Source organism: Orcinus orca, chromosome 9 (genome assembly GCF_937001465.1).
Source record: "Orcinus orca chromosome 9, mOrcOrc1.1, whole genome shotgun sequence".
In the NCBI taxonomy this organism is placed as follows: Eukaryota; Metazoa; Chordata; class Mammalia; order Artiodactyla; family Delphinidae; genus Orcinus; species Orcinus orca.
This window is the reverse complement of record NC_064567.1, coordinates 67,170,870-67,197,792: the sequence shown is the minus strand read 5'-3', so window position 1 is coordinate 67,197,792 and position 26,923 is coordinate 67,170,870. Positions and strand designations below refer to the sequence as shown.

The following is a 26,923-nucleotide window of genomic DNA, read 5'->3' as shown; positions in this document are numbered from 1 at the left end:
TACTCGTGATGTTGGTTGTTCCCTTCTGACTATCAGCTTCATGAAAGTACAGATGGCTTTTTCTCATATCATCCCTAAAATATTTAAGTAAAAAATAACAAGTATTTATTGAATTGAAAAAATATATAAGATAAATATTTTTAAATTATGTAACTTATTTTCCAGATTGTTCAGCATAGTGAACAATCACAACAATGAATTGTTTGTGAAATAGGTGCTTTAAAAAAATCTTTGGTTTCATCTACCTGAACTAACTGTAAAACATATATAATTAAAAAAATAAAATTTAACAGTCAACATACAGATTCACATATTCCAAGTATCACACATATTTCCATAGTAAAGCCTTGGAATACATTCTCCTGTTAAAATAAATTTGTAATTTAGAAAACACATAACACATTCCACAGATTTCATTACTTTCTTAATTTAAAATATCATTTTATATAACAAAGTTTCTACCATATTTTACTTAAATAAAAACCCTCTTGAATCAGAACTATGACATATTACATATGTCTCTTGTTATGAAATCTTGTTGTGTCAGAGAGCTGAACAAAATCCTCAAAATGCTAAGAACATGTTCATCAAAATTCAATGCAGCTCTACTGCAAATTTCCAGGAAAAAAAAATCGTTGCTTTGCTAATGTAAAAACAAAGCACTCAATTGACCCTTTCAGTCCTAATGATTAATCATAAAATATGATGCAGATTATTTTGCAATCCCCCCCAATTAAATGTGTGAGCATAATTTTGTCTCTGCCTTGATCAATGGAGTGACTGAGTTTGAGAAGCGATATATGCATCTGTATTAAAGATCAACATGTCAAATACAAGTAATAAAATGTAACATGCTTTACAGTTAAAAGTCCTATAACTTCTAGCCTCGTGAAAGAATTTTGGGCATTACAAGTCTATAGTCACTTTCCACAAACATCAACAAATCGATTATTACTTTAAAGATGTTGAAAACTCTGAACTTTTGTTACTCAATTCACAGAGAAAAGAGGAGCTCAGTAACAGACTGTAGATCGATGTGTTATTGTTTAGAGGTGATTTTTTTATCCAAATTCCTTGAACACTCTAGAAGAATATTTTCTCCTAAGTTGGCTGTTGGAAATAACCAATGCATTTGTGTATATCCTTCTACCTGTTTCTTATTTTATTCTACAAAAGGCAAGTTTCTAATAAGTATCATAAACTATTTTATTTGACTATTGTCAGTTTGCTATTATTATCTAAGCCTGTCCAGCAAGCTCCCTGGCACAACTTTACCATCAGCTCCAGGGAGTCAAATAACAGCATCTTACTAATGAGTGAAAATAAGAAAACTCATAGCAGATGATTATCTCAGAATCCTTTATTAATGATAATGTAGTAACATACTCCTATAATTTAATTAGAAATAATAACAGTGGACTGTTAAATGTAGTCCACACTCAAACAGAATAGTGATTCAACAACTAAGTAAAAGTGAAATGGTAGTTTAACAATAACAACAGCAATCTATATATATATATAATAGTATTAGTAATATAAATTGATTCAGCATGTATTAATTCAATGGCTACCAGGTGTCAGGAAAAAGTCTTAGCACTGCCAATTCACTATGAACAAAAGAAACATCACTTCCTGCCCTCATGGTCTTAGTGGAGGAAGGCACACATTAAACTAATAAAATATACACATGTCAGCAGGGAAGGTAAACAGAGTGTACATTGGTAGTGAGTGTTCTGTGATGGTTATTTTAAATAGGCTGAGCAGGGAAAGACTCACTGAGTATAGACATGAAGGAGATGAGGAAGCAAGCCATTTGGTCATCACATAGAATCACATTTAAAGCAGAGGGAGGAGCAAGACGAAAAGCACCATGATGGGAGAATATTTGACACGACTGGGGAACATTAGCAGGAAGGCCAGCATGGCTGGAGCGGAATGGATAGACATAGCATATTAGAATAGCACTGACGGGCCAAATCACATAGGGTCTTACAACTACTGCGACCATAATAATTAAGTTTACCCAGGACTCTTCTGGTTTATTCCTGGTGTCCCAGCATCCAACTCAATTTAGTATTAGCATAAGAATTTTGTATTTTTAGTTTAAGTATTATTATTAATGGATACATTATAATAAACTTGAGGGGTTTGAGAGCTAATTTGCACATTCCTGCTTCTGCTGTTATCCTCTAGTCAGATGTAAGACACTTACATGTCCAGTGGACACAGTTCTCACTTTAACCTATAATCATTTCATCTAAAAAAGCAAAAAAACTTTCTCTTCCCAATCCTTCCCACATATAAGCAACAACTTCTTGTGCAATACAGTGTACAGAGAATTCAAAGACAAAAATAAATGTTCACTGAAAGCCCTTGTTGGCCAACTGGTATACTTGTTATACCAGTCCATTATGCTGTGGCCTCTGCCTCTCCTCTCCTTGTGAGATGCAAATGGGAACAAATATAGCAATCAGCATTGTCAGTGGAGATGTGGGAAATCACAGGTTAGATGTACATGAAATATATGTGAGGAAGAGAAGATGAGCAGTCATGCCAAGAACGTTTAATGAAGTTTGAATACTCTTCCTTGGTGTCTTACAAATTAAACATGTAGTTTATAAATATTGTGTTATATTATGCATTTTTATTTTGCAATAAAACTTTTCAGCAAATATATCTCAAAAATGAAAATGAATATTAAATGAAAAATTAAGTTCTGCATTTCTATGAATTTTTGTTTTAAAAAGTGTTGATGATGAATACATAACTTCTATGAAATATTTATCAATCTTTACTATCAGCGATGGGAGCTCTAGTGATATCACTGACCATGTGGAAACCATAAACACAAAAATGCTAAAGAAGCATCAGTATCTGCCTCAAATTAATAGCGAATTCTCTGCTTGAAGGCAATCATTGAAACTGCAGAAAATCCCTTTGTATAGCACTCTTTTAAGCATGATTTTTCATTTAGATCAAATGTGACTTTTAAATTAATGTGCATTTTCAATTTCAAGTTTTCTTATGTGTGTTGTAAGTGAAGTAATAGCTGTTAAGATTTTGGTCCACTAGCAAAAGAAGAACTTTAAAAAGATCCAGTAATGCCGTTTTTACATTAGAGTGATCAGATGTTTTAAATAGAAAATTCATTTATTGCAATAATGATTTGAGTGTATGCAACTTGTGGACCCCCAATCAAGTTTTTGGAAGTTCATTTGGTTGATGGTAAAACATTGGACATTACTGATCATGTTATCACAGACTCAGTTAAAAAGTTCAGCGCTTAAGATTCAATTATTTGTTCCTATGGTGATAATTGGAATACAGAGTTTGGTGGAGCACATCATCATGACAAAAATACATGTTTTACTAATGTAAGAAACATACAGATAAGAATATATGCTTTGCATTGGTTTTGGTATGCACATAAATCATAATTGCTTTCAAAGACACTTTAATAGTCTATGAATTACAATGAAGGCCTTAATTGTCAAGTTGTATGCATGTGCACATGCACACACACACATTCACAAATTATTCAGTCATTCTCTTATTGATCCTACAGGTGCTAAGGGACCTTTTGGGGAAAAAAAAGTAAGACTCAAGTCTTAGGTCACTGAAGTAATGAAGTCTTTAACATTTCTATGGATAGTACTATACCAACTGGACTTTTTCAAATTATGCCCTGCTCTTGCATTTAAAACTCTAAAACTCAAGAAGCATGAAAGTTTAAGGCAATTTGATATAGAGGCAATCAGCTTATAGAAATCTACAATTTGATCTCATCTTTTTATCTCTTCATAAATATGTTATTCAAAATTGTTCATATGAAAAGCCAATAAATGGAAAATTTTTAAGTATATCAAGCTAATTAATTATTATGTTTTTATTCTAGATCATATGATGTCATATCTGTGAGCTATCTTAAATTTTCAGTTTGTTGTGATTTCTTATTTTAAATAACTATTTATGTATATATTCATATATTACATTTATATATTTATATATAATTTATCTAAACCTAAATTTATATACATTTTTTGCATATTTTTTCTTAAAGAGGGTTTCAGATTTTTCTAAACGTCACATTCCACAAAACCAGTATTTGTCCCTGATCCTAATTAATCAATCAGAGGCCATGGCAAGTAAATTATTCTAACTTATTTTCCTTACTCCTACCCTTATGAACACATTGATATTCATACCCATCCTGACTTCCTTCCCTCTCACTGGATGAGGCATCTCTCCTCCTAAATAAGGTGCATTCAACTTCTGTTCTGGGTCCCTGTTCCTCTTGGTTCTTTGATACTTAATTTATTATTCCCACCCTCTTATTATTACATCTTGAGCTGTTCCTATTCTAATGGCTTTTTAGCTCAAGTATGTAATCCCTTTTTAACATATGACTACTCTGTGTTAAAATGACTTGGATTAGTTTATGAAAACATGTGTGATGATGAAAGTGTTATAATAATCACAAATTACAACAGGAATGGATAAAGGATAGAGGTTCAAGACCAAAAGGAAAACAGAAAAACAATTCCCAGGTCATTGTGGAGTTGCAAAAACATGAGCAACATGTGAAATTGAGGATACTCTCATTTTTAATTTGAAAAATCTCTATGGATATGTATAGCTACTTACCTTCTCAACTCTTTTGTCTCTTCACAACTACATTCTTAATAAAATGGGCTATTCTTTCACTTTTCCATCACCTCTTCAGTGCAGTTGGGGTTTTGACTTTACTCTCCACTGACATTGCTATTGTCACTGATAAATTGCTAAGTGTTAAGTCACGTAGTTTTAGCTGTTTTCACCTATCTTAAAAGTCTCATCTCCCTTGGATATTAGAAAATCAATGTCTCCTATCTCTGAGGTGCTGCTTATTATATATCTGGATACATTCTCCTTAGTCACTTCTTTTAATATCATTTTTTCTTAGAATTTCACACTCAGAACTTCGTTCATTTCATGTATATATGCTTTCTTAATTTTATAATAATAATAGTGATTTGTTGGTTGTATGCTAGGGAATATGCAAAATACTATCACTTTAAGAGTTAAGCATTTTCTCCATTTGCCAATAAGGAAACTCATGATCAGGGAGCTTAAGATTTGCTCAAGGTTTTAGTCTCATAAAAGAGCAAATCCATGTACATGTCTGTTGTACTGTAACATGATCTTTTTTTTTTTAATTTGTTATTGAAGAATAGTTGATTTACAATGTTGTGTTAATTTCTGATATACAGCAAAGTGATTTAGTTATATATATATATATATAATATATATATAGTTTGCATTTGCTAATTCCCAACTCCCGATCAATCCCTCTCCCTCCCCCTTGGCAACCACAAGTCTGTTCTCTATGTCTGTGAGTCTGTTTCTGTTTCATAGGTAAGTTCATTTGTGTTATAATTTAGATTCCACATATAAGTGATATCATATGGTATTTGTCTTTCTCTTTCTGACTTACCTCATTTAATATGAGAATCTGTAGGTGCATCCATGTTGCTGCAAATTGTATTATCTCATTCTTTTTTATGGTGGAGTAGTATTCCATTGTATATATGTACCACATCTTCTTTATCCGTTCCTCCATCGATGCACCTTTAGGTTGTTTCCATGTCTTGGCTATTGTAAATAGTGCTGCTATAAACATAGGGGTGCATGTATCTTTTCAAATTATAGTTTTGTCCAGATATATGCCCAGGAGTGGGATTGCTGGATAATATGGCAATTCTATTTTTAGTTTTTTGAAGTACTTGCGTACTGTTTTCCACAGTGGCTGTACCACTTTACATTCCCACCAACAGTGTGGGAGGGTTCCATTTTCTCCACTCTCTCTCCAGCATTTTTTTTTTAATATATTGGAGTGTAGTTTTTTTACAATGTTGTGTTAGTTTCAAATGTACAACAAAGTGCTTCAGTTATACATATTTTCAAATATACAACAAAGCGCTTCAGTTATACATATACATATATCTATTCTTTTTCAGATTCTTTTACCATATAGGTTATTACAGAGTATTGAGTAGAGTTCCCTGTGCTATACAGTAGGTCCTTGTTGATTATTTTATATATAGTAGTGTGTATATATTAATCTCAACCTCCTAATTTATCCATCCCCCCACACCTTTCCCCTTTAGTAACCATAAGTTTGTTTTCTAAGTCTGCAAGTCTGTTTCTGTTTTGTAAATAAGTTTATTCATATCATTTATTTTAGATTCCGCATATAAGTAATACCATATGATATTTGTCTGTCTCTGTCTGACTTACTTCACTTAGTATGATAATCTCTAGGTCCATCCATGTAGTTGCAAATGTCATTATTTCATTCTTTTTTATGGCTGAGTAATATTCTATTGTATATATGTACCATATCTTCTTTATCTATTCCTCTGTCAATGGACATTTAGGTTGCTTTCATGTCTTGGCTATTGTAAATAGTGCTGTAGTGAACATTGGGGTGCAGGTATCTTTCCAAATTATGGTTTTCTCTGGAAATATGTCTAGGAGTGGGATTGCTGGGTCATATAGTAGCCCTATTTTCAGTTGTTTAAGGAACCTTATGGTTTCCTTTGCTGCAATACAACTCTATGTTCCTTCTTCTTATTCTCTTTTCATGATTTTGATCATCAAGTGTACACAGATTGCTTCCGACTATCTTCTTCCATCTCAGATTTCTCTGTCCATGTAGGTTTATTTGACTTAGTCTACATTTCCATGTTAATGTCCCATAGGTATCTCAAATTTCACATTCTAATACTAAACTCATTTTCTCACCCTTTTCTAAACCTGTTCACTAGCTTTATTCACTAACTTGATGCATGGAAAGACCATTCACTTTCCCATCCCCTCTGACAATGCATTTATTCTCTTCTAGTTATTCTGCATTAACTGTTTTTAAAACATCCCATAGCAATGTGAATCAGATGTTTTCTTGTCTGCCTTCTCAATTAAGATACTTGATGGCAAGGACTCTTATCTTGCTTTTGAGTCTCTGGACTCTAACCCAGTTCCTGATACACAGTTGTAGTTAATAAATACATATTAAATAAGCAAATTGATGCAGGTGCTATATCATTCATAAAATTACTTTTCTAGGTATATGGATTTTCCATGAAATGTATCTCTCTTTCTTAGGCATAGTTATTCTTTTGTATTTGATTCTAGTCAAAGTAATTTTTTAAAATAGATGTCTAGATGTATTTATTAATTCAAAATAACTTCTTCACATTCTGAAGTTAACTTGGTGGAATGATCTGATGCGTATAAAATAAAACTCACTAAGTATTCCTTTGTTTTTATTCACTCACAACTGACTTGAAAGGGCTTCCCTGGTGGCGCAGTGGTTGAGAGTCCGCCTGCCGATGCAGGGGACACGGGTTCGTGCCCCGGTCCGGGAGGATCCCACATGCCGCGGAGCAGCTAGGCCCGTGAGCCACGGCCGCTGAGCCTGCGCATCCGGAGCCTGTGCTCCGCAACGGGAGAGGCCACAGCAGTGAGAGGCCCGCGTACCGCAAAAAGAAAAAAAAAATGACTTGAAAGCATTTGATATTCATTTTAACACATTAATTTTCCAAAAAGTATGTGCACCATTCAAAGAAGGAACAAATATTTGGATTACTTTACAGAGCTTATTTATTGACTTCTATTTTGTATTACACTAAGGAGAATACTGAAGTTATTTAATGGCATAATATCATAGGTTTTCCAAGAGTAAATATTCATTCATTTTTCTCTTTTTGTCATTTTTCTCTGCCTCTCTCCCTTTTTCTTCTAAAATACACATACGCGTACGAGATGTTTTTGAGATTTCCAGAGATAATGAAATTAATGTTTCAATTATTAATGGCTCATTGGGATATATATTTTCTCAAATACTCTGAAAGTTTTTCTGAATATGATGAGAACAGCATTAAATTTTACTGGGTTCATAATGATGAGTCCAAATAACATTTTGTTTATAATCATTCCACTGTTTACATTAAATGCCCCCCCAAAACAGTATAAATTCATCTTCATACAATATCCTCAAAAGACTAGCCAAATTCGTTGAAACAGGTGAACTTCCTTATTTACCTAAACTTTGTATTTTATTGGTAAAATAGATTCAAGATGGGAAGACATAGTTATAATTAGTTTTACTTTAAGCTGAAATGATGGGGAAGGTACATTAAAGTTGATGAGTCATCACTTTGAAGCTGACATTATCAAAATCCACAGAAAAAGATGGCATATCCCCCATCCCTTTTTAAATATATAGCATAGAGAAATTTTGAGGGACATAATTGCTTCATGCATAGATTTTGTCAGAGTGGCTGCAGCAGCAGTAATAATAGCAGTGACACCAAGGTATGTATAGATACAGTTTTGGTATTAGAAAACGAGTTGGAAGGTATTAAGAATTGGTTTTCTAGACCAAAAATTAAAAAAAGTTTAATAAACAATAGCAACATCACAGACCAGAAAATTCTGCCTGATTTTAGTGAGACAGTTGTGAAGCCATCTAATCCTATAAGTGTAAGAATAACATATAACTGTGTACATACAGGTATGAATATGAATTGAGCTGAATAATAAGAGATAAGTGTGCTGTATCTGGCTCAAAATGTTTAAATCAAAATGCAGACCTTTCTTAAGGCAAGCTCTTTAAGTAAACTATTTTTTCTAAACAAAGAGGAGGAAGAAGAAGATGAAGAGAGTTGATGACATATGATAAAATCATTTTTGATCCTTCAGCCTTGTGTTTCTTTAATACAAAGGAATGAATATGTACAATTAAATGAGCATTCACTCTGGAGTATTATGCTAACAGTATTTATCAGTCGCACATTGGTTTCCTTTAAGTATTAAAGAATATAACTTTATAACATATAATGTACAATATGTACACTCTATAGTAGCCATACATTTATTATATTTATATGCTCAATCTGATACATCAAAATTAGATATAAATGGCAGGTATCACTTATTTTCCTTGAATAATAAAATGTGCTATTGGAATAAAAAGAAATTCCTACACATTGTCATTTAAGAAATCTCATTATTAGACACTTTCCAAGATAATGGAATCAGTACTGCAGTTTTTCTTTCTTAACGAGTTGTTGTAGTGTGCTTTTTAGATACTATTGTCAGACACTAATTTTTCTATATCAGTTTTATCCTAAAACTTATTTAAAATGGAAAGTAGACTTCTGAATCTTAGATGAAATATTTTGACTTGCTTTTAGTGGTATAAAGCATTACAATCTTACCACCCACTTTTTTTTAGGATGTGCTATAGTGGTGGCTGTTGAGCATATGTGATAAGAAGGCATTGGACACAGAGCTACTAAACATACATTAACATAGGTTCCTTTTTCAAATTTAGCTATCATGGATAAATTAAAAAACTCTCTAGGAGAACCAGTGCTATAATTACGAACACTGAAGACTCAAGAATCATTATCTGCTTTAAAAATCGTTTTAATTTTTTAAAATTTCCATAAAATGGCAAAAATAAATTCAGGAGCCATGAATGATTATTTCATTACAAAATGTTCATACCTACTAGTTTTTCAAGTGAAATGTTGAAATTGATAGGTGGAACGTACAGTATACGGTACTAAAGTTTCCGCAAAAGGGAGTCTTTTCAGACGCTCCACATGGCTTCACCTTCCCCATCGTTAGGATGACCTATGAAGTGGGAGCCTCACATCTGCTGGTCTTTGCAGCTTAATGAATGAAAAGTCAATGGTCACATAAAGCCCTGCATTTTGACTCTTTCCACGTCTCTTGCATTTGTTTGTTCTCAGTCAGAGCTGTTATCATCTGAACTTACTATCCCCAGTGCCATAAATAGGTCTCCTAATAGTATCAGCTTGGAGGTAGGAGAAGTCTCATCAATGTCCATCCAGCTTCACTTGTTAGAAAATTCTCTTGCTGACTATTTTGCCAGAATGCTGTGGGTGGGAGAGGTGGTAAAATAGAGGAGTGGCAATCTGACCTATGAAATATGTTTACTACTTTTAATAAAGAAAATTATTAAATTAATAATAACCTCTGGATAGTACCATGTAATTTACATACACACTTTGTTTATTCCTTAAAACAGCCCAACAAAGCAGGTGGTATTATTTTAATTTTAAAGATAAGAAAACTGAAGCTCAGAATGATTAAATAATTATCCAAGGCTACTATTCAAGGAATGAATGAAATAAGGAATGAGTGACTCTCCAGGGAAAACTGCATGGATGAAGTGGATTAAGAAGTTAAGATAGAGAAGTCAATTTTTCAATCCATTTAGCAATCAACTTACAGAGAGTAAGCTGGTCTGAGAGTCACATGGAGTTTATGTTTGGGGTTAGGATGCTGCTGAAGAACCAAAGATGACAATTTTAAAAGAAAACAGATGAAACATCATCATGGATGGAAGAGTGATGGTGAGTCGTGTGGATGGTTAGGCTTTCACCAGAAACAACTATGGTAAACTTTTTTCAGCTCCTGGCTTAATTTGAAAAGCTTTTGTAGGTTTCAGTGACAAGGTCTTTGAAAACTTAGGAGATAGACAAATTAAAGCAGAAATGTAATTAGTAAAAACTGATTTAGAAAGAATTAGAAAATAGGATCTTTTTCAGTAATAATTAAAGGAATTGAAACAATTATTTAATACCTCTTAATTAAAAAAAAGAAATCAAAGACTCACTAGAAATTGGATAGTTGATATGCAAGTGCTACCAGTTTTAAGGAACTTCCAAAATTATATAGATGCCTCCAAAAAATGGAAAATAAGGGCGGCATCTTCTACAATTCATTTTATGAGACAGAAAAATTTTGATAAAAAGACAGGTGGTATGAAGAAGAAAAATACTCTTGTGTTCATGAATGTAGACAAAAACTTCTGAACAAAATGTTAGCAAAGCAAAACCAATTTTCTATAACAATATTAATAACAGTGTCCAATTTGGGTATATGAAAGTATTATAAGAATGTTTTAATAATGCAGAAATATGTAAGTGTATATGCCCACATTACCAATGAAATGAAATCATCTCAATATCTCACAAGGTACAGAGAATATTAACATTGATTCATAATAAAAATTCTATATAACAGAAATAGAAGAAAACTTTATTATCTGTATGAAAGGTGTCGCTCAAAAAAGAAAAAGAAAAAATCCGTACAACATACATCATCCTAAGTTGGGAAATTATGAAAATATTCCATTTAAATTCCGGGACAAGATATGGATATTCTGTATAAATACTCTAATTCAATAAAGTATTGAAGCTCTGGCCAGCACAATAAGACAGGGAGAGAAATAATTATAAGGATTGAAGATCACTAATAGTACCATTGTTATTAGCATATGATACAGTTGTTTACATAGAAATACAAATGAATCTACAAACATAATATAGGCAACAGAAAAGAGGAGTAATGTGGCTGTTTGTGAGATCAATATATAAAAGTCAAATATATTTATATATACCAGCAACAAAAACATTAATTTTAATAAACAATTTAAAAATTTAAGATACCAACATAAACTTTAAGACAACCAAGAATAAATCTAACAATGACCTGCAAGCAAAAAAATGTTGTAATTTATTTAAGGATATTAAAGAATAAGTTGATTGAAAAAATCCTATATTCATGGATGAGGAATTAACACCATATAGATGTTATTTCTCCTAAAACTGATCAATAGACTTCATGTAATGCAATTTTTTAAAACATTTATGATTTGTGTGTGTGTGTTTTTATTTTCACCCTTATGGGATATGACAAGTTAAATTTAATATGTGTACAGTAAAGCAAAGAAAAAAATAATAGCTAAGATTTCATGTTCAATGAGACATAGATTAACTATAAAGCTATAGTGTTGTAAGAGTGTGGTACTGATTCAGAGATGGACAAATTCATGAATAAAATAGAACAGATTCTAAAAAGAAGAATACCCATATATGGAAATTTGATTTATGATGGACTTGCATGATAGAAAACTGAATTATCCAAAACATGAAAAGATGGATTTAAAAATGAAAAGAAAAATAGTTGCACAACACCCAAAAGGACAGAAGAAAGGAGGCAAGAATAGGAGGAATGGAGAAAGGGAAAGGGAGGGCAGAGGGATGAAAGAAGGCAGTGAAGAAGGGAAAAGAAAAAAGGGATCACTACTAGACAGAACCACTCTAGAATATTGTGTATATTTTATATATATTATCTATTCTATTCCAAGAACTCACACCGTCCTATCTTACATCACCACATAAAATTTCTATGTCAAAATTAAAACTTAAGGGGCTTCCCTGGTGACTCAGTGGTTAAGAATCCGCCTGCCAACGCAGGGGACATGGGTTCAAGCCGTGTGGGAAGATCCCACATGCCGCGGAGCAACTAAGCCTGTGTGCCACAACTACTGAGCCTGCGCTCTAGAACCCGCGAGCCACAACTACTCAGCCCACGTGCCACAACTACTGAAGTCTGCATGCGTAGAGCCTGTGCTCCACAACAAGAGAAGCCGCCGCAATGAGAAGCCCACGCAACGAAGAGTAGCCCCTGCTTGCCACAACTAGAGAAGCCCACGTGCAACAATGAAGACCCAACGCAACCAAAAATAAAATAATTTTTTAAAAAAATTAAAACTGAAATTTTAGGAGAGTAAATGTGAACTCTCTTCTGTCCACTGAGGAAACATTGTTTGTTACACAAAGAGGCCAAAGTGCTAGCCATTTATCAAAAGATTGATAAACTGGAATACATTAAAACTAAAATGATACTTGTTAAAATATACATTAAGGAAAGTAAAAAACTTTAAACCTATAGGAAATATTTGCCCAAAAAAAGAGAAAAAAAACCAAAGGATTAAAATCAAGAAGTAAAGAATTTTTACAAATCAACAAGTAAAAAAGGAGTAAAGATATGAAAAGGCATTTCACAAACGAGGAAACACATAAAATTACCAAGTATGACATTACAAGTGTTAGGATGGGCTCGGCACAGTTTTTTTCCACCTTTTACATACCTACATTGGTACAACTTCTATAGGAAACAGTTTGGCATGATATTGTAAAGTTGCAAAAGTGGTCACTGTCCATGAGCACCAGAAAATATGTCGAAAATGCATTTTTTATGAGAACATAAAGCTAATCAATCCAAATATCCATTGTATGGATTTTAAAATGCATACCCGCATAAATGGTATTAAACACAGCAGTAGAAATAACTACACGTGGATGGAAATTCAGCTGCTACGTGGAGGAATGTTAGTAACAATGCTGAGATGAAAAAGCAACATGCAATGTGTTGTTTATGGCATACACATGATAACCTGAAATTCAGAATAGTGGTCGCCTTTGTTAACGAGGAAGGGGGTGCTATAGGGAAAGAACGCAGGTATATGTAAGTTATTAGGAATATTCTACTCTCTGGGTTGGGCAGCTGGTATATAGGTGTTTATTATATTGCTTATATAACAGCAAACTAACCAGTGATAGTCTGGAAGAAAATATTTCAACATGTCTAACGAAAGGTAAATGCCCACAATACAATGCATGAGGAAATACAGGAAATTTTCATGTTCTAAATATTTGTGGCTCTTAGTATCAGGGGATGGGGTTTTAGTTGATTTGTTTACATTTCTATTATGTTTACGCACTGTTTGTATGACATTAACCAAATGTTTTTTTCTAATGCTAATTTAAATAAAAATATCACTCATAATATGTAGAGTTTATAAGATAATAAAATGCAACTTATGGAAAAGAAGGACAAGGCTTTAAAGATGCAGTTCACAAAGGAGGTCACACATCTGTAAACCTACAAAAATATGTTCAACCCACTAGTAAACAGGCATGTGATTATGCAATAACAGCACCATGGTATTTTTCACTTATTGAAGAAACATCATAAAGTTGTTTATATGTAGTGTTTTGGAGTTTCAAGGAAGTGGGCCCTTAATTTTCTACAGTGGGCGCCATTCAGAGGGTATCATAATGTTGTAGTGGAGTATTTCCCTTATAGAAGATTAGCTTTCAGAACATAATGCACTTGTTCACATAAATGTATTCAAATAATGTTAACTACAATACCTGGTTTTTTGTGACAGTGAAACACTAAAGAGTTTAAAAGTACATGAAATGACTTATTTAATCATAGACTATATACCCTATTTAATATTCACTTATAATAAATCTTTATATGTACACTGACACAGAAAGATCTCTGACGTTTTTAAGTCAAAAAAATGCACACGGATAAATTAAAAGGATGTATAGCATAATCCTGTTTATGTTAAAAATATGTGTGTGATAAAATTTACATGTGTACATTTATATATGTAATCCTATAGAAAACTTTCTTGTGGTATCCACAAGAATACCTGGGGATGGGTTCCAGGACTCTCCAGGTACCAAAATCCAGAGATGCTCTTAGTCCCTTATATAAAAAGGCATGGTGTTTGCGCATACTTTAAATCGTCTTTAGGTTACTACAGTACGTAATAAAATGTAAATGATATGTAAATAGGTGTAAATACAATATAAATGTTTTGTAAATATATAGTTGCGGCTCACCAAATTTGAGTTTTGCTTTTTGAAACTTTCTGGATATTTTTTGTTTTGTTTTGTTTTGTTTTTTTGCGATACGCGGGCCTCTCACTGTTGTGGCCTCTCCCGTTGCGGAGCACAGGCTCCGGACGCACAGGCTCAGCGGCCATGGCTCACGGGCCCAGCCGCTCCGCGGCATGTGGGATCTTCCCGGACCGGGGCACGTACCCGCGTCCCCTGCATCGGCAGGCGGACTCTCAACCACTGCGCCACCAGGGAAGCCCTGGATTTTTTCTTTTTAAGATTTTTGATCCCTGGTTGGTTGAATCTGCATATGTGGAACTTGTAGATATGGAGGGCCAACTGTATTATATTGTTACCATTGGGGCAAGAAAGGTGAAGAGGCACATTCTAAATATTCTGTCCTATTTCAATTCTTTTTTTTTTTTTTATACAAGAAAATAGGCATGTATGATTGTATAACTGGAGGCACTACCTGCCTTTGTAATTTTCCCCAAGGTAGGTTGCATTAATAAGCACACTGCATGCAGTAGCAGCAGAAGCAGTGGACATTTATCACAGCTGACCCCGCAATTAGTCTTGAGTATTCCTGGGTGGCAAACACTGCCAGCCAGGTCAAAAGACAGGGGGAAGCCTGGCTTGTAGTTGCACATTCAGTCAGAAGGAAACACTGAATACAGTTGGCTAAAACCTCATATGCAGCCTGATCATTTTCTCCCAGTAATGGAGAAGGCAGAAAACTCTCAAAGACATATTTACTGACCCATTGGTCACATTTATATAATTATTCAAAAGAATTGTTTATCAATAAAAATTAGTAAATGAAACAATTTTGTATATGTCACTCTGCATTATGTGAACTGCATACCGCATATGGGAGTATATCTTAATGAAAATTATGATAATTTATTAACTTTATTTTTTTAACTTTAGAGTTGATAAAAGAAAAAATATATTTATTATAGAATATAGAGTATATGATGACAGTGGTTAACTTAGGACATGGTAATACTTGTATTTTAGAATTTCATTCTACAGAATTTCATTCTACAGTTTTTCAATAAAATCAAAATCTTTCATTAGATGAAATGCTAAATATACAAAACTAAAAATGTCCTAATTTTGAAATATCAATCATGTGCCGTAACGTGCTTATTTTTCAGGTTAAGCTTTTTCCGTGATGTTCCTGATTTCAGAGTGTTAGCCTGCGGTGGAGATGGAACTGTGGGGTGGATTTTGGACTGCATAGGTAATGAAGACACACATTTAACGTAGCTGGGGTGAGAGTGGTAACCTTAAATTCTGTGTATTTTGTTTGTTTATTTAGTGCATCCATATCTTTGGATGTGGATGCATTAAATAAACAAAGTACATAGTGATACACTTAGACATCTGGAATGTTACACACTGTTTACTGGCTTAATTTATTTGTCTATATTTCAAATTTTTAACTGACAAAATAATTTACAAGTAACTAGAAATCCCTCTTTTCTCATTCATTTCTCTTGGAATTTAATAAATCCTCAAATATTTCTGGATCTGCATTGACCAATCTTTTTTAAAAATAGGCCTCTTCATAAAAAGGAAAGATTGATTCAAAAGAAGTTTTACTATCTATATATATTGAAGCAAACTTTTATTTAGTCAATGCAGTTGAGAATATTCTACCTTTTCGTACTCTCAAAAATATTCAAATTAAAAATGAATACATATTGTCAGCACACTTTTGGTAAGCATCTAACGACTTTAATCTACTAACATTTTTAAAACAGGAAAAACAGGGAAAATTGTATTCTTTGGCCTTCCAATAAACCATGTCAGTAGTATTAATATATTTAAGGAGAAAGCCAGAGTTCAAGAACTGCAAAAATTAAGGAGTTGCTTGAACAGTATCTGAGAACTTGTAAGAATTTTAGTGAAAACAGGAGGATATTGTTGGTTTGCATTAGCCCTCAAAATCTAAGCCTTGGCTAGTACACTGTGGCACATCCCTACATAATCTATTCCCTCCCCGTTCCTACACACCCACATATGCTTATTCTTTGGAGAAGAATAAAGAAAAGTAATATATGTTTGTGAGATTTTCTCAGTGATTCAAACAAAAGCATGTGGAATTTCAGTGGCAAATATCTTTACTGGACTCAAACACTATGTTGTATAATGTTGAACCTCAAACAAAACCAGGTAATCTTTTACGTCGTTGACTCTGACACAGAGCAGCACAAAACCATTGTTCGCGTTTTACTAACCTTTAGAATTCCACTACTTTTAAAATATTTTATTCCTTCAAGTGTACCTCGAGTTGATGTTGCAAAGGACTTTTTATAGGAAGCTACTTCTCCACTCTGCTTACGTCCTTGTATGAATATTCCTGTGTTGTATATACCTGCATCCTTGAGAATTTCAACGGAGTTAATTCAAACACGCTACAATTTTTAACTGAATTAACATATTTAAAAGGCTTTCCTCATGCATAAGTCTTGAAAATTCCTGTCACTCTGTGAATTTTGGTATTTATTTGTTTTATAAATTGCTAGAAATACATACAAATTAATCAATTTATGATTGTATATAACTATAAAATAGAACGTTTTATGTTTGTAAGTACCTGGTGGAATGCCTTCCATGCCAACCTGTGTTTATTTCATTGTTGTTCTGTCTGTGATCAAAAATTTATTTTATTTCAATTTTTCAATTCTACAGAAAAGGCAAATGTAGTCAAGCATCCTCCAGTGGCTATTCTGCCTCTCGGGACCGGCAATGATCTAGCAAGATGCCTGCGATGGGGAGGAGGTAAAATAGCTTAAAAAAAAAAAAAAAAAACTTAAAAAACAGAGATATAGTACAGAGCACCCTTCCCCCAAAAACTAAATCCAGCATTTCTTCACTGCATGACAGCTGCCATGTGATTTCAGCAAACATAATTGCTGTCAGATATGTAGTATAATTTTGAACAATCGTCTAGAGTAGAGAAACAAATAGTGGACCAAGAGTTAGACTGTGAGTGCCAATTATATACTTGATGGGGCAGGCAAGCTTCCAACCCTTTTTGGTTTTGGGGTTTCCAATTTAAGAAATGAGATAAGCATGGGTTAACTCTAAAATAATGTTCACATTTGTAATCTCTGAGTGTGTGAGAAAATCACAAACAAAGGAAAAAAACTGAAAGGCTAACAAATGACTTGTCCAGGAATAAGTACAAGAGGTAACACATTTTCTGAGACCCACTTTGCACCAGGTGGTGTGTTCTGCACTTGGGGTACAGGGTTAAGAATAGAAAGAAAACAATATCTGCTTTCAACGGAGCCTTAAATTCTAGTGGAACATGAAGTCATGTGTAAATTGTGAGACTTCCTACTGACAAGTAAGATGATAATCAACATAATGAATGACCTCACCTAGGAATTGATGAGGTGACATAAGAAGAATCCTAATAGGTGGATAATGACGGAGCCATATAGAACTGGGGGTGGACATTATAGGCAGAGGGAACATCAAGTGCAAAGGCCCAGAGATACAAAGGCACTTGACATTACTGAAGGAACTGAAAATGGAATAGTGTAGATGGAACAGGTGAGTAAAGGGAGAATATTTCAAGATGAGATCTTAAAATAATTTGAAGTGTCATTAACAGGCTAAACTTACCAGAAGATATCAAAGAAAAGAAAACCATATTTTGCTAAATAAACAAGAACCTAATCCTAAATATTTTTAGCATCTAAACTCAGAGAAGTTTGAAAAGTGTCTAGTAAGACAGTGTAAATCAGAAGCCCTTGGGAAGCTTGTTAAAAATATAGTGGACCGACCTTACTTCAAATATGCTAAATGGAAATCTTTAGAGATGGGACCCAGACAGTTGATTTTTTTTTAAGCAAACTCCCTAAGTAACTTGATTTACAACAAAATTTGAGAAGAATTGTTCCATGAATACCTGGGCAACTTGTGAACTCTAAGATGTATATACATGTATTTGTGTATTTGACAGAATTTGAAACCAAGTTAAAAACATGGTATATGATATATTTGTAACTTTCATTAAGGATATAACTTAGTAGAAGAATATTATAAAATACTGAGTTAAATTGTATAGAATCTAAAGATAGATATAGATAGATAGAATGAACCATTGCTTACGAGATGCTTATATTTGCCAATGTTAATATACGTGTATTGATTAAAAGGAAGAGAATCATGCATGTGGCTTCTTACGTACTCCTCTGGAAATATTTTTGATATTTGAAAATTAATAATTTTATTTTGGCTTCAAGCTGGCAAATGACTTAAATCTCAAAATTGATATAGAAGTTCCATTCAGGGCATCCTTTAATTATTTCCTTGTAAACAGTTTTAAAGATATTCTTATCAGTGGCCAAAGACACATGGATTATAGTATATGTCACAGTGTATATTGATGATGAACTCTTTGTGCATGTCTAGCATGTGCTGGCACTGTTCTAGGTGATGGATATTAAATGAGAAAATAAATAAAGGGTTCTTACCCTTTTGGAGGTTACATTTTCATTGCGTACACAGACAATAAATCACTGAATAATGAAATATGTCATTACAAAATAAGGTCAAGGATATGAAAGAATCAGAGTGTATTTTCAGAGAATAACCGAGGGGAACTATTCAGCTATATGGTCAAGAAGACCTCTCTGAGGAAGTAACATTTAAGCTGGATTTAAAATATGAGGAAGAAAGAGCGAGCTCTTTGTACTGAAAGGACTGAAGGAAGGCTGATGTAACTCTTAAGAGGTTATGGGGCAGTGGGTAGGTATGGCCTCAGCGGGGTGAATAGGATGACGTTGGAGAGAGAATCTGGAGCCAGATTATGCAGGTCTTAATGGTCATGGTAAAAATTTTATGTGATTGACTTTGAAGCGCACAGTGAAACTTCGGAAGAGTTTCAAAAGCAGAGTGGCACAGTGACATTTGTGTTTTCAAAATAGGTTAATTTGGGGGCATAAAAGACTGTTAAGAAAATGTGGCAATGTGGGGAATCATAGTTTTTGAAAGGATAATTTGGATTACCATTGTATTTAGAGGATAAATGGGCTGGGCTAGGGCGGTGGTAGTACAAATGAGACAAGTGCACACACTGACATTTTCAGGGATAGACTGATACAACGTGCCAATGGATTGGGTAGGGACTTTGGGGAAAGTGAGGTATCAAGGGGGACTGCAAGATGCCCAAGGTGAGCAATTAGGAAAATGGAGGTGCGATCTGCTAGAGTTTACTAATAAAGAAACATGCTCTGGGGTGGCATTATTTCTTGTCAGGTGTCTAACTTTGAGCAAGTTGCTTAACAACTGTGTGCCTCAGACTCCTCATCAGAACTTGAAGAAAATAATGGTATCTGCCTTGGAGGTTCTTACACCCGACTATCAAATTGTTTCCCCAGTGTCTGGGCTGAGTCCTTCCTGTAATTATAGTAATTATCATTATGCTTAACATTTGGGAAAGAAATTACTTTATTCAACCAATAATCATTTTGTTCACGTAATATCACTGGAATCTATTGACTGGAAGCTTAATTTTTATGAGTATATTTACATATTTTGGAAAACATAACACTGTACAAATATAAGATGTTGTAGGACATTTGAAAAAAATACTTAATTTACATTCTCTTTGCAATTTTTCTGGCAATGATTAATCTCTCAAGCAAAATTCTGAAGTTTACTGCAAGAAAAACGTTGTTTTGTGAAGAGTAAGGGAGTAGGAGGCAGAATTTTACATGGAGCACACTCTTACAAATATACGTTGTTGCTTTTCTTTATGTGATTTTAAATTTGTAAAAATTTCTATGACATTTTAGATAGAATCAGTCATTATGATAACATCGTATCATTAAAGCAAAGATAAATACTAATTACGTTTTCATTTGGTTGCTTAGCGTAGAGTGATTATAGGCTTTAAATCAAAATAATGGAAGCAAAATAGCATCATTCTTTTCTGGAACAAGCTTTGTTTGCATATTTAGTAAGTTTAATTTATCTTTTTTTAAAAAATATAATCTTTTTGAGTTCAGGAATCCTATTTATAGTTATGGATCATTATTAAACAAGCTTGAGCACAGATAAATCTAAACAAGTAGGGCATAGATATTTGTTAAATGGGGAACTACAATTTGGAACTCTTCACCTTTGAGAATTAGCACTGAACTGCAGGTATGATTCTCCAAATAGATTTATTGCCTCTCTCTTTCCATTTTTCCTTGGCTAGAAGACTGATTGATACCAGCCTTTTTCATACATAGCCATAAAAACTTTGAGAACATATCCAGTGCTAAAGAATTTAAGTTAATTGACCCTACTTAATCTAGCTGTATTAATTCTTTCATTAAATTCAATTCTATTATGTTGTCTCCTGGTCGGTTGCCGTTCCTACATTTTTCCAGTGTTATGCTGAACAATGCTTCTATTAACCTGAGATGTAGCTGAGGACAAGCTCAATGTTTGTTTTAGAGCATTATCATTTACTCATATTTCTGCTGAGTGGGTTTGTGTATAATACTGTATATTAAATATACTATATTTTCATACTATATTATACATTAGTTTAATGTATATAAATTCATTTATATCTAAAATGATCATACTTATTTTCAAACAAGAGTAGAATTTGGAAAATAGGTGAATATATTTAACTGTTTTTAATTCAATGCAATAGGTAAACATATATATATATATAATTTATTTGGGGGACGTTAAAAGAAATTAAAAAGAAAATAAACATTGGGAATGAGGGTGGAACTATTAAGAAACACCTGGAAAATAAGTACGCTTAATTACTATACTCTTGTAGTTTAAACAATTCAGTGTTTTATCACTGAGTACAATTATATGTATATTATGTAAGTTCATAATTTTTGAATTATGCTATAAAATATGGTATGACATTTATTGAAATGGTTTTTAATACTTCTAATGTTTATATCTGTGTAGTCGTTGTTTGTTGTACTTTTTGCTGTGTGTACTGAATGGTGCATAAGTAGTTTCTAGACCTGTGTAAGGTAAGAAGAGATGGTAGGCGCCAAGATACGTATTCCTGGTTTCTGGCTGCCTTGCCCCTCTAATAAGTTAATTCAACAAATACAGCATAAATGTAATTTAATCTTGCCATATTACAGTGCCTATTCCCTTTTCTTTTAATCCAATCGGTTTTTCCAGAGTTATGTGTGCTAACACATCTAACGAGGACTCATAGCCTCTGGCATTTTCTTGTTCAACAAATAAATTATTAAAATATAGAATGAAGTTGGACACGGAAAAAAATCTATGAAAATATTGTTGCTACTCAAAATATCATTGTAAGAATGTGTATAGAGTTAGAAAGATTATTTAACTTAGTACATTTCAAATTCTAATGTCATTGTCAGTATTATTGTTGACAACTTTCTATTCTTTTGCCTTATATACTAAGACCTTTTACGCATTTTCTCATTTTTTTTCTCAATTAATTCTCACACCAAACCTAAGTTTTTACAGAGGAAGAAACTGTTTAGAATTTTAAAAGCAGACACTGAAGTAAATAACACAGCCAGGATTAGGCTACAGCCCTAATTAACTATAATGTTAGATACCTAAAGGTACATTTAAGAGAAAGTATAATATTAAGCAACAAGTTTCTTTTCTGGCCATGGTGGCTATCTATAGTAGATTTATTTAAAAATGGATTTGTTGGACATTTACTGTAGGGCACACCTGGTAAAAGGAACTTGTGGGGAGAAAAATGAAAATAACTATAGTGCACCATGCTAGTTCTACGGTAGGGCTAGTTTTGAGAACTGTGGTACTGTACAGAATCCATTATTTTGGGAGGGTGGCTTCTGGAAAAAAGTGTTATCAAATATAAAGCCTGCAGAGGGAGTAAAAGCAAGGGACAAGTCTAACATGGCATCCAGGCTTTTTACTATAGCAACTGGGTGGAGGGGAAAGTCAGCTGTTTTTCGGAGGGAGAGTTCACAGGAGGATGATACCAAAGCACGTCATTAATTCCACTTTGAATAAATACATTGAGAAAAAGTTTTGTGAGGGGTATGCATTGGAGATGTTCATTTGGCAGTTGGCTGTACTGTGAATTTGTCCCACAGGAGCGAAATATGAGTTACAAATTAAAGCTAAAGATAAAATATTGGTATGAGTATAATAAGATTATAGTTAATTCTTCAACCTGTGTTAGAATTTGCTTTAAAATGCATTATTTAGCTTTAGAATGATACACACATATTCACACGCTTAAACATATATAATTATAGCTTTTGTTATTTGGTTATATTTTTTCTCAAGATAATTTTTTTTTCATTAGGTTATGAAGGTGAGAATCTGATGAAAATCTTAAAAGACATTGAAAACAGCACAGAAATCATGTTGGACAGGTGGAAGTTTGAAGTCATACCTAATGACAAAGATGAGAAGGGAGACCCAGTGCCTTACAGTATCATCAATAATTACTTTTCCATTGGCGTGGTAAGATTTTCCACTAACCATTCTTTTTTTACCAGTTCTGGATAATCACTGATGTAAACTCTTATACTATGAAGATTTACTGATTATAAATAATTTATTTTATCTTTGTGTCAGCAAAGCACCTCTTCTAATGGGTAATAGTAAAGCTTACGAATTTATTTAAAGTCAGAGAATCAGTGATGATTTTTTCATGTGTTAAACAAAGGAAAGAAACTATATTTTATGTAATTGGCTTGACCATTTGTGTTAGTAAAATGAAGCTTAGAATGGTTTATAAGGTAGTTATAAGTTTTAGAGTATAAGCTACAGTTTCACATTACTAAAAATGTGAAAACAATGCATCAAATTTTTTCTTATTTTGAAATCTACATTATAATATCATAACCTATTAGGTTTTTATTTATAGACATTATTTTAAAATGTATGGTTTAGTGTAAAGTCTAAGAAAAATGCTGCTAGTATTCTCAAGTGGTTAATAAGTCAAACGGTTAATTTTTCACTTACTTTCTTGAAAAATTTGAGACCGAAATTAAAATATCTTTTGGCAATTTAAAGAGTTATTGAAATTTCAATCCCTAAGAAATTAATAATTTTAACAGTAATTTTACTTGTATTTATATATATATTACCCAGTAATTATGAAGTCTTAAAATATATTATCTACAGCATTACATTCCATTGAACATATTTTCCCAATATTAGTCTTACATCATGTCTCATTTCTCTCTTATGCATGTGCATGTACACACATACACACACAGACACAACTAGCAAACTATAAAAAGCATTGGTTGAGTCCATGAACTTAGGAGTCAAGCTACCTTTAGCAATTTTTTTTTCCTCTTAGTGTGCATTCATTTACCCGTATCATGGTAGTTATTATTTTCTCTCTCATAGTTGTAAATAATGTGATTATACATTTAAAGAGCCTCGTATAATGATGCATAATGAAGGCTAAATATACAATCTTTTCTAATACTATGATAATGATTATTATTATTTGCAAGAAAAATGTAATGCATTTGATCCATTAAAATTCTATTTATATTTGATATGAATAACAATATTTTAACAGCTTTATTGGCAAATAACTTACACACAACCTAATTCACTCATTTTAAGTAAACCTTTTAATGATTTAATAAATCTATGCCATATTAGAGCGTTTTCATCGCCAAGACAAGAACCCTCATGCCCACTTCTAGTCAATTCTGGGTCCTTTCCCCAGTTCCAAGCAAAGCTCTAATCTTTCTACCTCTAAGATTTGCCTTTTATGGATAGTTCATATAAAAGAAATAATACAATATATCGTTTTTTGCACCTGGCTTCTTTCACTTCACATAATGTTTTGAGGTTCACTTATATGAACTACATGAATACTGTATTCCTTTTATTGCTGAGTAGTAAGTATCCCGTTGTGTGGATATATCATATATTGTTTATCTCTTCACGGGTTGATGTACATTTAGATTGCTTCTGGTCTTTGGATATTATGAATAATGCCACTGTCTTGAGTCCCTATAGTTAATTTTTTATTTTGCTTACTGTACTTTTTGACTCAAAAATTTCTATTTGGTTCTTTTTTATATTTCTAGGTCTTTAATTGATATTTTCTATTTGAATAGTCATTGTTCTTATACTTTCCTTTATTATTTAAGCATAGTTTACATTAGTTTTTTTGATCAATTTATAATAGCTGTTTTGAAGTCTTTGTCTGCTAAGTCCAACATCTAGAGTCCATCAGAGACATTGTTTGCTTTTTCCAAAGTATGTGGAACACTTTCCCATTCCTCTGCATATTTGCTAATTTTTTGTTGGAAACAAGAGATTTTATATAATATATTATAACAACTGTGGATTTGCATTCTCCCATAGGTGTTATGCTTGTTCCTGTGTTTGCTTAGGGATTTCCCTCCACTGATTATAAGGAGCCTTTCTCCCCTGTAGTGTATGGATATACTGATGCCTCAGTATTTTTGTTTTTGTTTTTTCTTCTTGCTTTTATATTAATCCTGGCTTCTAGGGATCATTCCTGTGTCAGCATGCTTGACCAACATTTGTGCTTAAACACCTTGAGACAGTTCATCCCTTTGCCACTGAACCTGTATGTTCATTGGGGAACACATACAAACTGCAGGCAATTATTAATCTGATTCAGCTTTTAATATCTGCTGGCCTTTTTGTCTCTTCTGCTCATGTAGAAGGCCTCTCACTTAGCCAAAGATGTATAAATAACTATGGCCCTCTTTGGACTTTCCTGAACATATGTGCGACCTTGTACATTCATATAGCCTTTCAGACAGCCAGGAATATGACAAAATATCAAGGCCCATTATGGCTGTCTCATTCTCAAGATCTCCTTGAATATCTGGCTAGTTGGCTGGTTAGTTGCTTGCCTTAATCACTTTCGCAAACTGAGGCAAGCTGCTACATTTGCCACTGAGATCACTATTATTTTGGATAACTCTGGGTCATGGAGTTTCTCCAGCTTCCACTCCAAGTCACGTGAGCTCCCCCGACAGTAAAGTTGCTTGCTTTCATAACTTGCCCCACCCTGGTAGATCTTTAGTACTGATGGAGGTGGAGGGTAGGGTAGCCGCTCAAGGTTGAAACATCACAGATTGCCAGTGTTCTTCTCTTAGGTTCAGTAGTTTTTCTTGAATAAATAGTTCTCAGTTTGTTATATGCCTTTGATCAATTTTCAGTGGTCCTCAACAGAAGTTATGTCCTTTCCATCCCAGGAGACATTTGGCAGTGTTTGGACACACACTTGATAGCCATGGCTAAGAGAGGATTCATACTGGAAGCTAGTGGGTAGAGGATAGGGATGCTGATAAACACCCCCAGTTCATAGAATAGCCCCCAAATACATAAGAAAGAATTACATAGCTCAAAATGTCAATAGGGCTGAGGTTGAGAAACCTGGCATCAACAAACCAATATTAAATACAGAACTCAAGATGTTGGAAAAGGGGAAATAGCTAACACATGAAGAAAAGGAAAGCTGTAATAGAAATAAGACAGGACATACAGCAAAGAATAACAAGAGCAAAAAAAATTGAGTATGTTAGTGAAACCAAAAACTGGATCTTTGAAAGTAATTAATCAAATCTACTGCAAAATTGATTTTATAAAAATATTGTAAAGAGAATTGCAAATAAATAATATAGAGTGAAAAAAGACCAAAAATCCCCCCCGTAAAGACAAAACATAATATCCCAACTGAAAATATTTTAGGACTAAGTAAGGAAGTGTAGCAAAGTTACTAAATATAAAATCAACTTAAATATTCAATATTATTCTATTATATAAGCAATAATCTATACATTTACAAAAACAGGAACCAAAAAATTAGAACTATCCAAAAATTAACAAAGAATATACAAGACCTAAAAACAGAAACATTAAAACTCTCTACAAAGACATAAAAGATCAGAATAAACAGAGACATTTTCTATTCTTAGATGGGATAGCTTAATAATTTGTAATATGCAAATTAATGTATACCTTTAACCTGTAAGTACTCAAAATTAGAGCTGGATTTTATGACAAATTTGAAAAACTTTTTCCAAAATATATATAACAAAGTAGCTCAGTCAATTTTAATAAAAAGAAATGGAGAACTGTTTTACCAAATAAGACATGTTACAAATGAATTGGATAATTATAATAAAATAGTGCAATGAATGATAGAGGAAGGACTCAGTGGAGAAGCAGAGAGACACATATCGAAACTCAGTATAGATGTGGCCCAAAATCTCATTGGAGAAGTAATGGTGCTTAGTTGATAAGTGTTCAAAAACTACCTTTCTAGGGGGAGAAAATTTTGTTAGAACTCTACATTAGATAGGCAATTGCTGGATATATTGAAGTACTAAATTTGAAATGCAAGG

At 33.2% G+C, this 26,923-nt stretch overlaps 1 protein-coding gene across 8 annotated transcripts in view; it reads left to right on the top strand.

Annotated features, from left to right (window-relative positions):
* DGKB (diacylglycerol kinase beta) overlaps positions 1 to 26,923 on the top strand; it is a 703,399-nt gene that overhangs the window by 275,629 nt on the left and 400,847 nt on the right. For all 8 annotated transcript variants that reach the window (XR_007479225.1, XM_049714819.1, XM_004263483.3 and 5 more), the window contains 3 exons: positions 15,719 to 15,804; positions 17,259 to 17,348; positions 22,870 to 23,030. Coding sequence is in view for 7 of the 8 variants with exons in the window: in XM_049714819.1 (XP_049570776.1) it covers positions 15,719 to 15,804; positions 17,259 to 17,348; positions 22,870 to 23,030 (337 nt within the window). In the remaining variant the exon portion in view is untranslated. The remainder of the gene's footprint in view (positions 1 to 15,718; positions 15,805 to 17,258; positions 17,349 to 22,869; positions 23,031 to 26,923) is intronic.